Below are 17550 nucleotides of genomic sequence, written 5' to 3' on the forward strand. Positions count from 1 at the left end.
TTATGTTGCTGTTAGTACTGCAAATATGGTTGGTCCTTAAACTGTTTTGCGACATGTTGTATAGCCAAAAATTACTCTTTTAAAAATAAACTATGCTGTCAGCTAAGATGGCAATAGAGTATGTACCTCCAAATATACACTGTTTTAGTCTTAACCAACGAACATTTGTGATAATTTTATAGCAAGAAGTTCAATTCCTGCAGGACATAGGAAATATGCATAGGAAATATTCACGCAAATCAACCCAAACAGTTCCAAACTGGTGTTGCAAGCAGGTCATCCGCTTAAACAATGTTGTAGATTATTTTATGCAATAGAGATGCAAGAACTTTATGCATCCTAGCTTCAGAGTTGTTTCAAGTAGGCAACAATGTTTTGCATAACCAAACTGGTTGAATTTCTATGATTCTCCAGCAATTTATATACCAATAACAGCAGTCTTTATTTGACAATTCTAGTTCTAATTATCCGCCTTAAATAAATCAACAATGCCCCATCTACTCACTTGGCCTAGTTCACAAATTCTATTTCGGTGAATGGCTCCCCCGCATGAAGCTTGAGGGCAACATCACCAACAACCTGCACCAAAAGGCAGCACGTAAGTCACTACGAGAGGTAAAGGTAATTGGGCCCAGCCAAGTTGTATTCTCTCACATTGAGGATTTCAAATAGGAGTACTTGTATGACAATAGACACAGTTATTGAACTGTGTGTATTGTCATACAGCCCCTTAAAAAACAATACGCACAGTTAATGATGATGGTGGTGGCTTCCTTTATTAAGACGGAAATGGCAGCCCATCTAACTAACTAAACAAGGGGTTGAGTGAGGTACCCTCCAAAGTATGTTCAGGATTGCAAAAGTTCAAAAAAGGAAGCCACGGCTCAGAAGGAAAATTATGAATGCACGCACAAAGAGAAAGAGGAGGTTCATGACAGTGAAGCCATTTGATTTTTTAAAGCATATAGGTTCTTGTTTAGTGATACTTCTAGTCATAACAAAAAAAAGTTCTTCCAGCACGACGCTCTTTTTTCATACCAATCATGTGATTCTTCTGAATCTACAGGTTCTTTTAACACACACAAATCAATACCGTGATGCAACTATAGGAGTTAACGGGCAAGATATAGCTACTAGCAAGAAATGCATGATTGATTACTGAAAAATAAGGGATTTGCTAGTTCTCAGCTAGCTGAGAACTAACTTCGTGCTCAGTTAAGTCGTACATCATTTGATTGCATCGTAATTTGTGCGAGTCATGAGTTGCAATATTAGTTGTAACTGAGATTTGATGACATCCTCTGAATGAGAATGAAGTTAGTTCTCAGTCGACTGAGAAATAGTCACACCCGAAAAACAAGTAGCATCGCAGTGAAACAAGTGCAAACCTTTGCCATTGTTCTGTAAGAGTACTCCGTGATTCCTGCAACATGTGGTGTCATAATAACATTTGGGAGTTTCAGAATTGGATCCTCTGGATCGAATGGCTCTGTCCAAGCAACATCAACGCCCAAACCACCTAAATGGCCTGATTTAAGGTGAACGAACACAGCTTCGTAGTCCAGTAGGCCTCCTCTAGCTATATTGATGAGATATGATCCCTACAAAATAGGGTAGATACTGAGAATGGACGATCTGCTCCAAGGTGCATATGTTCACAGTTTTCAGAAAATCCAAAAGAAGTCTGATGTGTAGATTGTGAAAAAAATGTATGAACTTTGAAAGTGCATCTAGGACACCTAATGGTTTTTTTGTTGATTAATGACAAGGCAATTAAGGAACTAATAAATTATTAAGTGTTTCAGGTTTTAATCCCTACACTAGTCGGAACATAGTCAATGACCCCCAAAATTAAGAAAATTTATGGCATTCCGATGTTAGATTTCCTAGTTTATTTGAGTCAATAAGTATGCGGTACTATCAAGAGGTGTAGTTGGCTAGATCAACAGATTTTTTTCAAAATTCTCAAAGTCGTTCCTCAAAAAATTCAGCTTGGATCTATCTTTCCCATAAAATATGTATCTCCAGAACTACCATACAAGTCGATTGGTACCTCCAAACCAAATGGGAAGAGAGCTGGTGAGAAAACGTAAATATGGATTCAAAACTGCCAAGCTTAGTTCACGGACCTAAGGGACTCAGATTCTTTTTCAGATGGTGTTCTGTTCAGTTTGATACCTCCGAGTGGATGGTGTGTGCAGTACCTCCGAGTCGTAGTTTGTCCTCAGCTAAGTGCAGTTCCATTATAGGTCCAGAAATATAACGAAAACCTAGATTTGCTTTATCGGGTATCAAACGGGTTTTCCCAGAACCTCTGAGCTGCGACTTAGCAGTTTTCATCTTGTCCTGTTTCCTGATGTTGTTCTCTTTGGTCCATAACTTCCAAGTAAATTTTGTCCAGAACTACCAGATATTGAATCTTTGCTGCTGGCAGAAGCTTGCGACCGTTCATGCCCGGTACCTCCGAGGTGTCGTGGCTCCTGAGGTGTTTCTAGACGGCTCGATACCTCATGGTACTTTGCTTGAATTTCTGGGAAAGGTGTTTTCCTTGCTCTGACCGTACAATTTTTTTACATATTAGTTCCTCTAGGTATGTTTTCTGGAACTCACGACACATTGTATTTTCATCCAAAGGTCGGATATTCAGCCTTGCCTATAACTAGTTGCTCCTACCCTTTGGGAAGGCTGAGGGAATTTGAGTGAAAGAAAGACTTTGAACCCCCCAAAGGCCCCAACCCTTGTGATTTGTGCTTGTGGGGCTCCCATCCACTCCACTCCAATCTTTGTGAGAGAACATTGAGGCTTTGAGAGACTTCCATGAGAAACTTTGGAAGGGTTGAAGATCCAAGTGGAGGCACCAACTACTGGTTACTCTTGGAGGGCGTTGCACCTCCTACACGAGTAGGTGTCACTTGGAAGCCTTCAAAATTTTGCGAAGGAGGCAAGAATTTTATAGAAGCCGGAGATTGCCTACTTTGTGTAAAGATCTACCCTTAGTGGTCGGGCATGGACTCAGTGTCCTAGAGGCATCTTGGTGGCCGAGACTTTGGTGGTTTCTGAACCTCTCCGACAAGGACGTAGAAATTGCGCCAACTATCAGAACCGCGGGTCTATATCTTGTGTTTGCGTTCCTTTCCACTTAACTCTTTTTGTAAAATCTACTTTGTCAAAAGTTTATGTTTGTATAAAAGCATGCTATGGTAATCTTATGAAATTTGTAGATAGCAATTTATTAAAAAATTGACAACTTCCACTAATTAATTTTAAATCACCTATCCCCTCCCCCTCCTTCTAGTCAACATTTTCAGTCTTTTGTGTGTGAATACAAGGGAAGAGATGCTCAAGCCAAAAGTAGCAACTCTATGCCACGAACCTTGGATAATACCTATAGCCCAGGAAGGTCGATAGTGGAGAGGAGAGGTTTAAATATAAGACTGATTATTTCTTGTTTCATTAATATATCCTAAGAGGGTTTTCTTTGTACAAAATAAACTATGACAAACGGGATCGTTATTTCAGCTGGCTTAAGGACCAAGCTACATGATGTCTTTGTAATTTCAAAATAGTCAACTAAGCATCCCATAATTAGTGCCGACTAGGGCCAGTTATGCATGTCAATTGTGTCGTCTGCAGCGGTGCACACATGACACTTCACACTATATGTGCGTATTTTCTTTGTGCAATGCACAAACAAACACTTCACAAAAGAATTGTGCATACAGCATAGTTCCATAAATACTCTTGGTTTTCAAAAAAATTGGAGTTGTACGTGTATTTTTTGAAGCAGGAAGATACGCCCTGAAGATCATTTTGGAATGTTCAGATTTTATTCAGTGCATATGTCAGCACAATCTGATCCTCCAAAATTATCATAAGATTAAAAAAGTCTCATGTACACTTTTTTCTAATATAATGAACCAAGAATGATGGCTTCTTTATTAGATACTGTAAATAAATCTCAGAACGAGATTAAAAAAACAATGTGTAAATCTGCTGCACTGCAGATAAGTATGTCAGAGACAGATACACATACCTTTTTCAAAGCTGAGATGAACTTGTGATCCACTATCCCAACCTATAAAGATTTATAGCTTAGTAATTGTAGTCAAATAGAGGTTTATCTGGTGGAATTTTTATTAAAAATGAACATAGAGAGGGATTAACTGATTCATTGTTTAAGGTCATGCAAGTTATAACTATGTCAGCTTCCCGAGCAAATTCGTACATATCTTCTGGACCACCTTTCTTGTCAACCAGCCCATCAAGATCTGCATCGGCAATGTTTTAAGAGAGAGGAAGGGAGGAAACGATACGGGAACTACTTCCGCTTACCACAAGGCACTGTATTTAATGACCAATTTCTTTTTGTAGCGAGAACTTTTACTCCAAATGGTTTTAGTCTCTTGGCAACTTCCAAGCCAATGGCTCCAAACCCTAGGATGAGGATCTAGGAAAGTACAACAAGTTGCTACTCAAATGGGATTCTTCACGTGGGTAGTAGATAACAAGTAACTTATGCACAAAAGGCATACTGTTTTCCCGAATATTGTTTCTCCAACTGGAAGGCCCAAGTCCTTCTGAATGACAGCAGTGTCCATTTCCTTCTGCAAGTTAAAGGCCAACATCCAAAACATTAATCCATTACAACTGAAAGAAGCTAAGTTAGATTAATAGAACTAAAACAAGAAACTTATCTTCCAGATAGTGAGAAACTAGGAAGGTAGCTTATTTATATAAAAAAAACTGAATGAATATTCTGTATGAATATATATGAACTGATGAACGATGCCTCGGAAACAGTGTCCAGTTGCCTGGATTTTTGGAAAATATACTAAGTACAAGATCCACTTGAAGCATAAGTTATGTTCAATAGATTCATCATGCATGAGTTCCCAGATTTCTACAGCTTGCAGGCCCTTATATACCAGAAAAGACTTCTTCAGAACACAAGTCTTTCGCAATCGGCAGATGTGTCATTATGAACTTTCAGGTCCTATGTAGTGACAATTCCAAAGTGTATACCTGAAACTTAGAGTACTTAACTTGAGCCATTATGTTTCATGTGCTGCAGAATACTATATCCTCACTCGCTTAACGCTTTAGATACAGATAATTTTACAACCAAAATACGTAATGTTGTAGAATACTATATGCTCACTTATTCATATTTGCATCAATCTTTCATCCAACGTTCAGAAATAATCAAAATAATTAGGCCCACTATCATGAGAAGTTAAGGTATACAGAAGGGGAAATAGTCTAGTAAGAAAATGAATGCATTCAGTGTTCATCAAGAGGAACTCCCCGATACAGAGAACACTTCGAAGAGAACAAAACTGACAGCCATACGACGTACTTGCTTTCGCAGAACACCTAGAGTTAGATAGATGGCCATTTCTGCGCAAGCGATTGCATTTCCTGTCGTACTCCCAGGTATCCGTGCAACTTTGATTTTTTGTTTTGTAGCAGCATTTATATCAACACCTGTGAAAAAATTGCATTGCTCCATATAAGAAGAGCTAGTTTTGTGGAAAGGTCATTAAGAAAGTAAGATAACACATCAACACCCGAACCACTACTCCACGCTTATATTCACCTTCTAAACCAACACCATACTGCATAATAATCTTCATTTTAGTTGCCTTGGCTATGATATCTGAATCTATACGTTTATTTTTCACTACACATATATGGTAGTTGTGAATGACATCGGGTACCTGCTCAAGACCTACTTCATCAACCTGAAAGTGCATTAAAATGTGGTCAGACACAAGTCCAGACATGCATAGTGACATTTGGCACACACAAAAAACACACTCAAGACTAAGCGCGTGCCATCAACCATTATATCAGAATCAGACTATCAAGATTAAGGATTCTCCACACTCCAAATGGGGAAATGAGAAGCAAGGTACGTATACATAATAATCCACGTAAACAATAAAACTAGGAACCAATGCAGCCTATCTTACAAAGCTTTTAAGTAATAGGATGTACTTACAAATTTTAAAATATATCAGAAAGAAAGAAAGAAAAAGATAAAACATATATCATGTATCACTGAGAAAGGACGTTCATTACTATGAACACATCAGCTTTCAGTCCTTGCACAATCCTTAATTGACTAGATTTGCCTGTTTGTCCTTCTATTTGAACAGGGAAATCAAAGTATGTGCTCTGTGTCAATTCTTATCAAGGACATGCGCCGTCATATGAGCTCTCAAACTCGACTACTAGAGCTACAACTACAACAGCCAATAGAACTTAAACCAACAGTCATCTGAGCTTCTGAAGATGCATCAGTATGCGGTATGGGTAGCTAACAGAAGATGCTAATTTCAGTAATCTTTAGCATACAACAACATCAAAGCCTTTTTCGCAAGCAAGTTAAAATCAAGTTAAAGTTAGAGGACGATCAGTTACTTCCACATGCATCACTAATAACCTGAATAAATGGGTAATTTTGCAAATACTCCTTTGTATACATAGTAGAAGCAGGCCAATAAGGGCCACAGAATAGCACACGTGTAACAGCACTGCAGCCATTGCTTCCAACTGAACCAGCCATTCTTGAATAGTCTGCAATGGAAAATAAGCACGAGGAAAAAAAAAGTGGTATCAGGTGCTAAATATTGCTTAGGGAAATTGTAGGATAAAAGAAAATTTAAATTATTATATAGAGCACTTTGAAAGCAAGAAATTTCAAGAATCAATTGGAATCTTTTCAGTTTTTGAATGATTCGATCTTTCTGTCTTCAGCATATTTTTAAAGAGGAAATAGAATTGCTGATTCTGTGTTTATATATTTAATAGTTACAAATCAGAAATGTTTCATACAAGAAATGATTCTTTGTTTAAATCGAGTATCTTCCAAGGATTTGCTATCATAGCCCCGAATACGTGAGTCAAACAATTATCTGCAAGGCTGCAGCACCAGGCTAATGTAAAATTTGGAACCCTCTAAAGAACTGTTTTGAGAATTGGCACGCAATTAAATACTTGTAAGAACTCAAACTTTGCAATTTCAATTTCTTTGTTTAAAAATATTGTCTTTCTTATTCAAATAAAGTTATTTGATAAGATTAAGAGTAAATCGCACTTTTAACCCCTGGTTCAAGTTGTGACTTTGTAGAAGTTTTTACCCTATTTTAAAATTCTAGCCACATTTTCCTCTTGGTTGTGACACTGTGACAGCTTTTACCCTATTTTATTATTTTCTCCAAACTGAAAAACTTCATCCACTTGTTATGGCAGCAAGAACAGACAACTCACCACACAGTCGTTAGTGGCATACAATGCCAGATTATATGAAATTCCCTCAAATCTCATAATATTCAGTCCAATTTTATGAAATGTGTCAATTTGCCGAACATGTGCAGCTAAATGTGCCACGCTGCTAATGCGCCATATTGGACACACCCTAGAGAATGCTGGTCTGAGTTATCTGCCTAGTAATCACAAGGTCACAAGTAAGAAGTAAAATGTGACAATATCATAAAAGAAGAAATCGTCTATAAGACTAAATTAGTAGATCCAAGATCTGATCTGCTTCAGCAGGTGAATTCCTTCGGTTTGGGGGGGGGGGGGGGGGGGGGGGGATCTGGGCGCTGATTCACGGTTAGACAGGACTTCAGCTATGTCATATGGAATTGCAGACCCAGAAAATAACAGTGAAATTCATTGATTAGTATCAAACCATCTACTACCTCTGTATAGATACATCCAAATTTAGACAAATCTAAGATTTCTACGAACATGGACGGAGGGAGTACATTGTTTCAGCAACTCATCTGCCATACTCCCATGCCCCACGCAGTGCGCTTATCAATCATATTATTCTCTTCCTCCCAAACCCATCCAATTTCATCAACCAGTTCACCGCAATACACCTCAAAACAACCCGCGGGCAAAATTAGGAGGCGCCCAAGCTGGTTGGGCACCACGGGAGACCATAAGGGGCTAGCCCAAGAAAGATCCAGTCTACAGAGGAGCGCGGAGAGAAGGAGGAGGAGTCGGCCGTACCTCGCGGGGAGTACGGGAGATTGGGATGGTGGCTCGGCGGCGCTACGGCGGCGCGAGACAGTTGGAGTAGTGAGGAGCGTGTGAGTCTGGTTGCTGCTGATCTTGCGCTAGCCATATAGGGGAGAGAGCAGAATACTGGCTGGGTTTGGTTTGGTGGAGGCGGGGTGTCACATTCACATCACACCATCTGAACTACTGTACCGGCGGGGCGCCCGGCGCTGGGCCAGATCTCCGATTCCCGAGTTCGACGCATTTTAGTTGGGATCCCCTCTACAAAAGAAAATGCACCTTGCGTCAGGAAGAAACTAGGAAGTTTTGGCGCCGCGCCCGTGAGGTGATATTGATCGTGTAAAATAAGTGTAGCGTCATTTTAAATTACCGGCATGCAGTTATTCAAAATTTACCCTTTTATGTTTTGGAAAATCCTTTCTTTATATATATATACGGTTTAACAAAATATAAAAATGGACGATATTTGGTGGAAGGAGGTGTCACAATATGTCAGCATTTCCAAATATTTTTGATAAATTTTCGTAATTTCTGTGATTCGTTTGAATTTCTAGGCTCTAATCTATGGTTTAGTTGTCATAAGGCGAAGAGAATTATAAATATGCTTCCCTTTTCTTCCCATACATCCCAAACATAAATACACTAACAAATAACAACGGTGTTTTCAATTTATTTATTTATTTACATGATGTTTATTTTTCCTCGATGGAAAATAACAATAGCACTAAGTAAAAAATGGGAAAATACAGTACCGGTACAATCAACACAGATTTAGTTGGGGTTTATTTTGAGTGAACACACACGGATTAGGCCTTATTAGGAGTGGACACAACCGTATTAGGCTAACATGTGGACACACGCCAAAAAAAAAAAGCAAACGCATCAGACGACTCACGACTAATGTAATAATAACTAGTGGTTGGGGCGCCCCTTGGGGCGCCTCCTCGCCGGTGTTGGGCATCCCAATCATATAACTCTATGTTTCTTTCCTTAGATGCTTGCAATATGCCATGATTCAAATAATGGATATAACATAATAATGTAAAAAAAATCAACATCACTCCATCAAAGTAGAAACACAACATGAATTTTGAAAGAACAAAACCGAAATGGCAAGAAAAGAGCAGTGAAATCAACCCTCAAAGAATAAAGCTCAACATACCTTCTAGAACCGCTAAAATCCATTAGTACAAAATTTAGACAACAATCATCCATCGCTAAGTCAAGTTTAGTCCATAGTCCATTTGGTATACAATGGAAATACAAATTGTTTTGCACACATAAAAGAGGCCAAACCATATTTTTTCCATTTATTACTGAACTGTTACATAAAATTGTAGTACACATAAAAGAGGGGAAACCATAATTTTTCATCTATTCTCCCTAAGGAGCCATCGACAAGACCTGTGGCTGGATAACTTGTCAGCTTCTTAGAAGGTTGGATCCATTTCTGAAATAGTTCAAATATCAAACAGAAGCAGTTATTATAGTGAGCCAGAGGGTAATGTTTCTTTGCTAATAAATCTTCTGAAGCGTAAAGACCTGTGAGTTCAAACAAAAGCAGTTATTATAGTGAGCCAGAGGGTAATGTTGTTTCGCTAATAAATCTTATGAAGCATAAAGACTTGTAAGCGGTCTCAACACTCTTATCTGACCAACCTTGCAATTCAGAGTTGATGCATCAGTAACAGTTCAGCTATGAGTAGGCTTCCGATGTAAAGCTAGGTTAGACAAAATCAAAGCTAAATAATAAAGTGTGCTGCCACCTCATCATAAGATACTAATTCCGGCACTAAAGAGATAATGTATAGTTACAAAAAGTGTGGTGATATTTCAATTTGCATTAAGAATCTTATAAATGTTCAAACAAAAATTATGTAATGTGACTTACAAAGGCTTATCTCTGTTACCTAAAAATAGCTTCTACTCCTCGTCTGTTTTCTGTTCAAACTTCAGCTCTTTAACCTCGTTATATGAAGCCCTCTATGATCAATTCACTTGTATTCAATGAGACCATGTATACCGAAAAGAATCTGAGATCGAGGCCATGGCATCTTTGATCTCCCCTACAACCTGAATCAAATGCATGCACATTAGCCAATTGCATAAAGTCCTTTAACAACATTTCATAAGGGACAATCGGGACAAGAAAGGAGGAAGGCTCTAACAAAAACAGATGCAGCAAACTCATATTTTTACCATTTCCATTAAACATTGTAGAAAATATCATTATATACTATGTATCCAAGTCTATTTTGATACAATTGCAACAGCGAAACATTTGTTGCAAAGTTCTTTATCATGCGAACCGGGATGCGCAGCTCAGTAGCAACCTTGATTGTTAATGGCGCAAAAATGATGCATTAGTTCAGGTGAATCTGACACTTTCTAAACCTCGAGAAGTGATATTTGCAAACAACGCTTCAATAAAAATTGCACACTTAGTACCATACTACTAACCTTGAGAATGTTCTTAGAAGCGCCTAGTTCGCCTATGCCGTAGCCCCTGACAGAGTGAGGCCCTCCAAGCGCGAACGCCTCATCACTAGGCAGATCTCCTACACATCATACGTAGCGACTGTGGGCGATGAGACTGGCCGGCGGTGGCTTGCCAGCACCATTCTTTTGCTTGTTTAGATTCACGAACTTGAATCACGGCATATTGCAAGCATCTACGGAAAGAAACAGAGTTATATACGATCCCTTAAATTAAAAAAATCGCCAAAGCAACTTTGGCTGTGTTTCATTAAATGAGCAAACAAACAACAAAATGTTATTTACAATGTTAAGAGGGGCAGTGAACAGTTCTGACCCAAAATTCAAGAATTTAACATCCATCATGCTGAATATAATAGCATCTAATCTGGCTCTCTAATCACATTATATTGGAGATGGCAAAGGCCCGCATGTCACCATTTTTTTTGCCTAGTCCACCATACGCTCGAAAACGTGCCGAACAGAGGTGCAGCATGGTCCAAAGAAGCAGCCATTCTCCTTACATATCATCCAAACAGTGAGTATTTTGGCTGCCGTGCAAGGAGCCATGCAATGTGATTAGGAGAGTAATGCAAGGAGCTCCCAGGGCATTCGCCACCATGGTCCACAACTGAACTGCAAAGCAACACGAGGTTAGATATGGGCGGCCCATTCAGGAGCATTGGAGCACAATAGGCAGCAAGGGTTATGCTGGATGCACCACCAGGCAAGTGAGGAAATCGCGGTCGCCCTCGTCATCGACCAGCATGAGGCGCTGAGTGTGCTGCCAAAGCTAGCTGAGGTTGCAGAGAACCGGCATAGGTGCATTAGCCTTTGACATACCGAAGTTATAAGTTGCCGGTGCTAGCCTCACACACTGGAAGATTTCGACCAGTGGAATGGCTCCAGAGCACAAGCCAGAGGTCTTAAGGCAGGCGCCCATCAATCTAGTGGGTGTCCCAGAAGTCAGCACGTCACCCATCACCGATTGTGACAATCCTCGAAGCCTGGAACAGACCGTCCACTCCAGGGTCAGCTGCAGTGCTAGGTGTTGGATAATTAGGCACAATTTCCATGATTAATTCCAGAATATTAAGCATGACGACAGTAACTACTAACATGTGAAACTCGAACATACTAGATGTAGTGATCAACATGAACAGTAGCATAGCAAACAGTACAACATCCATCGCTAAACAGATCGAGATATGTCGCACGTACCGATCTGGTGGAGGTGGCGGTGGAGGTGTAGCAGATGATGTCGCTGCAGTAACGTTGTTGATGACAACGTTGTTGACGACGGGGAAGACGGGTCGAAGTAGATGGCGTTGAAGACGACGGTAGGCAGCACCGCCCGACTTGGACGGAAGGCGACCCGTGATGAAGAACTTGAGCAGTCGCGCAGAGCGCTTCCCAAAAACCTAATTCGCCCTCTCCCGTACAGGATCGCAAGGACGAGTGGTTCCGGAGACCTGCTCTCCCGTTCGCCGATGCACGTCGGCGCGCGGGATGGAGTAGGCTACGATGGCGGCGCAAGCAGAGAGAGGTGGAAACCCTAACTCGTGTATTAGATGTGTTTCTGCGGTAGCCGGGCAGGAGATTATATAGGCTCGGGAAACCCTAGGCAACGTGGGCCTCGCCCACGTCGCACGAACGTTTCGAGTCGGTTACAGATAGCCCACGATCCGGGAGCGACCCGAACCGACTAACTGTGACGCGTCCGTCTAAGACTCTGTTCGTTTTCCTGAGCTGCAAAAAGTAAGGAAAGTCTCGGCTCGAGGCTCAATCCACTCACCACGAGCGCGGCGCGGCGCGCGTCGTGACGTGTCGAGTCGAGTCGAGACGAGCGAGGAGGAGGAGGAGCGCGCGTGTAGCACTCCTATTCTCACTCACTTACTAGTGGTGGAACAACCCACCTTATAAGGTGGTCTAACTTCCTCCCAACTTTCCATGTGGGACTAAACTTCCCACCTCTTGCCACTCCCTAGTGAGCTGCCACCAACTTGGGCTCAAACTCACAAGGCTGCCACTATGTGGGCTTTGAGATTTATAGGAAAAACTGAAATCTAATTTGGGCCACTAAAAGTGGGCCCAATATTTCAACAATCCCCCACCAGATCTCAAATCCCCATTTAGAGATTTACCAATACTCGCTGCTTGTTTATATACCAAGAGTTTCACGGAGATCGTTAAGTTGAACTTCCGCCTAGAACTTTAAGCTACATCCACTCACACTTGAACAATGGACTAAGCCTTGAATTGCAAGTTTTGCGTGAACAGGGTTTCACTCAAAGTCATGACCAGTACATGGCTGCCAGTAGCCTACCCCGCGGGTGAAGCATATGCGTCATACTTCGTGGTCTCTTCATGAGTTTACTAGAGATCACCCAAATCTCATAGATTGCGACGTTTAACAATCGGACTCATATAGGTGTGTTATTTCAAGAATGCTCTGTAGGACAGCATCTTTGCTAAAATAGCCAACATAAACACATTAAGGCTTGTTGCCAACTCCGCCTTACAAAGAATCGAGAGTTGTGCATCTTCACATAGAGAGGGTTACATAATACTCTCCTCAATTAAACCACTAGTTTGTTCTTCCCTGTGTCCTAATTCACGGGATCTCCGATCACAAAGGTTGGGTTACCACTATGGCGTAACATCAACGGGTCTCAAACCCATCTCCTCGATGCACTTTCTATCACATTACGTGATAGTCCCTTTGTAAAGGGATCTGCTGTGTTTTTGTCTGTTTGAATATATGTAACAGCTTATTACTCCGAGTTTCGCAATTTCCTGACAGACTTCAAACGTCTCTTGACGTGTCTTGATGACTTCGCGTTATCCTTAGAATTGTTCACTTTGACAATTACGGTTTGATTGTCACAATTCAAAAGGATAGCCGAACAGGTTTTTCAACCACGGGCAAGTCCATCAAGAGCTCACGCAACCATTCCGATTCAACGGTGGTTGTGTCTAAAGCAAAGAAGTTCTCGCTTCCATAGTTGACCTCGTCAATATGGTTTGCTTACAAGATCTCCATGACATCGCGCCACCTCCAAAGGTAAATACATACCCACTTGTGGCGTACAGATCAGCTACATACGAGATCCAATTCGAATCACTATATCCTTCAAGCACACTGGGTGTCCCGAATAGTGAATCCCATAACTCATTGTACCACATAGGTAGCGCATGACCCTATCAAGTGCATGCCAATGATCGACCCGGGTTTGACATGAACCTCCTCAACTTGCGCACAGCAAAAGAGATGGCGGGGCTAGTCGCGCGCGCTAAGGACATGAGTGAGCCAACGATCCGAGAATATCTCAATTGATCTATGGCAATCCTCCTGGTTCTTGCGTAGTGTCACACTGGGATCATAAGGTGTTGAAGAAGGCTTGCTATCAATATAGCCGAACCGGCTCAAGATCTTCTCAACATAATGGGATTGCGTTAGAGTAATCCCACTCTCGTTCTTAATCGCCTTGATATTCGTAATCACATCGACTTCTCCCAGATCTTTCATATCAAAACTCTTTGACAAGAAAGACTTGACCTCGTGTATTACTCTCATGTTTGTACCAAAGATCAGAATATCATCCACATACAAACATAGTATAACACCTTCGCCCCCACCATAGCGATAGTAAACACACTTGTCAGCCTCATTGACAACAAAGCCTACGTGGTTAAAGTTCTGTCAAACTTCTCATGCCATTGCTTAGGTGCTTGTTTCAGGCCATATAAGGATTTCAGCAACTTGCACACCTTTCTTTCTTCACCTTTTACTACAAACCCATCAGGCTGATCCATATAGATTTCCTCTTCCAACTCTCCATTAAGGAAAGCTGTCTTTACATCCATTTGATGAACGATAAGACCATAGGAGGCAGCCATGGATAGTAGTACTCGAATGGTGGTAAGTCTAGCGACAGGTGAATAGGTGTCGAAGTAATCTTCGCCTTCTCTCTGTGTGTAGCCTTTCGCTACAAGCCGCGCCTTGTACTTTTCAATAGTACCATCAGGTCTTAGCTTCTTCTTGAACATGGACGGAGGGAGTACATTGTTTCAGCAACTCATCTGCCATACTCCCATGCCCCACGCAGTGCGCTTATCAATCATATTATTCTCCTCCTCCCAAACCCATCCAATTTCATCAACCAGTTCACCGCAATACACCTCGAAACAACCCGCGGGCAAAATTAGGAGGCGCCCAAGCTGGTTGGGCACCACGGGAGACCATAAGGGGCTAGCCCAAGAAAGATCCAGTCTACAGAGGAGCGCGGAGAGAAGGAGGAGGAGTCGGCCGTACCTCGCGGGGAGTAAGGGAGATTGGGATGGTGGCTCGGCGGCGCTACGGCAGCGCGAGACAGTTGGAGTAGTGAGGAGCGTGTGAGTCTGGTTGCTGCTGATCTTGCGCTAGCCATATAGGGGAGGAGATACCGAGAGAGAGCAGAATACTGGGTTTGGTTTGGTGGAGGCGGGGTGTCACATTCACATCACACCATCTGAACTACTGTACCGGCGGGGCGCCCGGCGCCGGGCCAGATCTCCGATTCCCGAGTTCGACGCATTTTAGTTGGGATCCCCCTCTACAAAAGAAAATGCACCTTGCGTTAGGAAGAAATACTAGGAAAAAGTCATTCTCAAAAAAAAAAGGAAAAAGTCCATTTCAGATCTTGAACTCATAGTGTTTGGACGAATTAAACCCTGAACTCGAAATCCTAAAGCTTGTTCGGTTAATCCCCTTGTTAAGTGGATTCGAGTGGATTAAGGTGCATTAGACGTACTAATTTGATTTAGATGGGATTTAATCCCTTCCAATACATGTCAATCCTGGTGAATTTGTAAGAAACCAAAAAAAGGCCTAAACTATTGAATTCTAGTCTAAATCAAAACCTACACCTGTCTGGCACACCGGGAATAGGATAATCCCAGCTAGAAATACCCATTGTCTCACTGACTACATGGGTCTTTATGTCATATATATTCATCTCCTATTTCAATCCATATCTCCGTTCTCTCCGTTCCATTTTGGTTTTCGAGTAATAATTACCATGATGAATTTGGTTCCGTATTAAATTTAGCCGACTTTTATTTAGAAAGTTGTGTCACGATCAGCATTTTTCGAAAGCCAAACTAATACTTTATCCTTTCCTAACTAAAATAAAACTACACCAAGTTGTACCACTGTTAGGCCAACCACCAATAACAACAAAATGAACATTCTTCTTTCGCTCTTCGTTAATAAGGTATGCGTTGGTATTAATAATTTTTTATAGCAACTACGGCACCCGACCCTTTAGAATCCACCATGTCGGTGTCTGCCAAGCTGCCAAGGATTCCTCCAGATCCCCAAAACCTCGCCCCCGAACGCTCCATCGTGCTGCACCAAACTCGTCGTCCACCAACGCGCGCCACCACGGCCTTGCAAACACTAACGCCATCTCACTGTGGCCATCGACACGAGACCAGCGGGATCGAGAAGGACCAGCCTAGAGCGAGAAGCGGTAGGGCAGCGGCCACGTGGGAGGGGAGCGCCTCCACCGCCATTGGTCGTAACCGTATGGACGCAGCGACCAGAGCAAACCAGGCCCCCCTGGCCCGGTCAGGCCAACTGCGGGCTCGTGAAGCTCGCAGCGTCAACCCCGCCATCCTCAGCTCAAGCCGCCCCTCGGTCCGCCGGAGGCGGCATAGACGCGCCCAGCCTCGGCCCACCTAGAACCAGATGTGGCCAAAAGATCCCAAATCTCGGCTAGGCGAGCACCACCACGAGCCACCCCGCCACCCCGCCACGAAGGAACCGCGTCTTCGCCACCACGCCACCTTGCCCTGCGCCACCCGTGGATGCGCGCCCCGCCACCGGAATTGTTGTCAACCTAAGGGCACCGCCACTGGGCAAGGAGACACCGTGTGCCCCCTCCACGCGCTTGGGGAAGAGCAGCTCCGCCGCCACTGGCACCGCGTGGCCTTTGCCCAGCGGCCTGCGCCAATGGCGGTGGCTAGGTAGGGGGAAGGGGAGGCGACTGTAGTAGGGTTTGGTTGCCCACGAGAAGTGACAAAGGTAGGTTGGCTATGCCCCTATTTCCGGTCTGACCTGACCTCGGGACATAGATGACCACACGAAGGTACGCCCAGTGGAAGTGTGGAAGGGATGTTTCGTCCCATGCAATCTAGTTAAATCGTTGAGTAAGTTTTAGATAATGCTACACTGCATCGATGAGCTGCTGACAGCCTGGTCAAGAGGTGCGTACTACGAAATGTTCTACCACAGATTATGTGTTGCAACTTGCAGGTGAGCTCGGTATATATACAGGGGAAAATGATTCCTTGCCCTCCGGGGATAAGGCTCTCCCAGCCCCCGGGTCCCCAGCCGTCGGATCAACCATTTTGACGGTTAGATTTGCATGTAGCAAAAAAACACCTTCGGTAGAAAAAAATCACCCCCGGCAGCAAATGATTGAAGCAAAAAACGGTTCGTTCAGAAAAAGAAAAATAAAAAGGCTGGGCTCGCCGGAGACCTCCCGGAGACCACGTAGCAAAAAAATGTGGTAATGTAGCAAAGATGAAAATCGTCAGAGACATCGCCGGAGACAACGTAGCAAACATATTATCACGATGTGATGCTATTTTTTTTGCTATAATTGTTTTGTTGTTTTGCTACTTTAATTTTAAAAAATTGCTACGAGCTCTTCAGCGAGATCTCCGGCGAGCTCAGCCTTTTTATTTGATTTCGTAACTGAACCGTTTTTTGCTACAATGTAAGCGGGTTATGTTTTTGTTGCCGGAAGGTATTTTTTTGCTACATTCAGTAGAAACAGATCTGACCGTCCAAGATAGCCGATCCGACGGCTGGCGATCCGGGTGCTGGGAAATCAGATCCCCCGGGGGACGCCTCCCATATACAGGTGAATAGAAGTTGAGACGGTGACTCTTGGCTAGGTTGGGCCGTTGGGGCGCCGGTATGCACGTGGTGGCACTGGCGACGCAGAACGCGAACATAGCCATGATGCTCGCGTTCTCGACCTCCAGGCGTCCACC

The 17550-nt window shown here is 42.8% G+C and overlaps 1 protein-coding gene across 4 annotated transcripts; it reads right to left on the reverse strand.

Annotated features, from left to right (window-relative positions):
* Nucleotides 1–279: 279 nt before the first annotated feature.
* LOC127305681 (uncharacterized) lies at nt 280–15084 on the reverse strand. 4 transcript variants are annotated; one of them, XM_051336193.2, is made up of 10 exons: nt 14822–15084; nt 6446–6579; nt 5597–5741; nt 5312–5484; nt 4533–4601; nt 4333–4447; nt 4165–4268; nt 4034–4075; nt 1389–1601; nt 280–579 (listed from the first exon to the last, which is right to left on the reverse strand). In XM_051336193.2, the coding sequence occupies exons 1-10, from the start codon at nt 14934–14936 to the stop codon at nt 511–513; spliced, it is 1179 nt and encodes a 392-aa protein (XP_051192153.1). In that variant the 5' UTR covers nt 14937–15084; the 3' UTR covers nt 280–510. The 4 variants fall into 4 exon arrangements, with proteins under 4 accessions (XP_051192153.1, XP_071679037.1, XP_051192155.1 ...); XM_071822936.1 differs by lacking the exon at nt 14822–15084 and adding an exon at nt 8023–8165 and having other exon boundaries at nt 5357–5484; XM_051336195.2 differs by lacking the exon at nt 14822–15084 and adding an exon at nt 8023–8165 and having other exon boundaries at nt 4533–4604; nt 5357–5484.
* Between the last annotated feature and the right edge of the window lie 2466 nt (nt 15085–17550).

This window comes from Lolium perenne, chromosome 6, assembly GCF_019359855.2.
Source record: "Lolium perenne isolate Kyuss_39 chromosome 6, Kyuss_2.0, whole genome shotgun sequence".
In the NCBI taxonomy this organism is placed as follows: Eukaryota; Viridiplantae; Streptophyta; class Magnoliopsida; order Poales; family Poaceae; genus Lolium; species Lolium perenne.

Excerpts from the sequence above, each read along its gene's own strand:
- LOC127305681 (XM_051336193.2), bottom strand. The coding sequence starts at position 14,936 with ATGGCTAGCGCAAGATCAGCAGCAACCAGACTCACACGCTCCTCACTA. Across the intron at positions 4,602-5,311 it reads TTCTCTTCGAAGTGTTCTCT|GAAATGGACACTGCTGTCAT; the intron begins GTATCGGGGAGT and ends AACTTGCAGAAG. Across the intron at positions 4,076-4,164 it reads TGACCTTAAACAATGAATCA|GTTGGGATAGTGGATCACAA; the intron begins GTTAATCCCTCT and ends AAATCTTTATAG.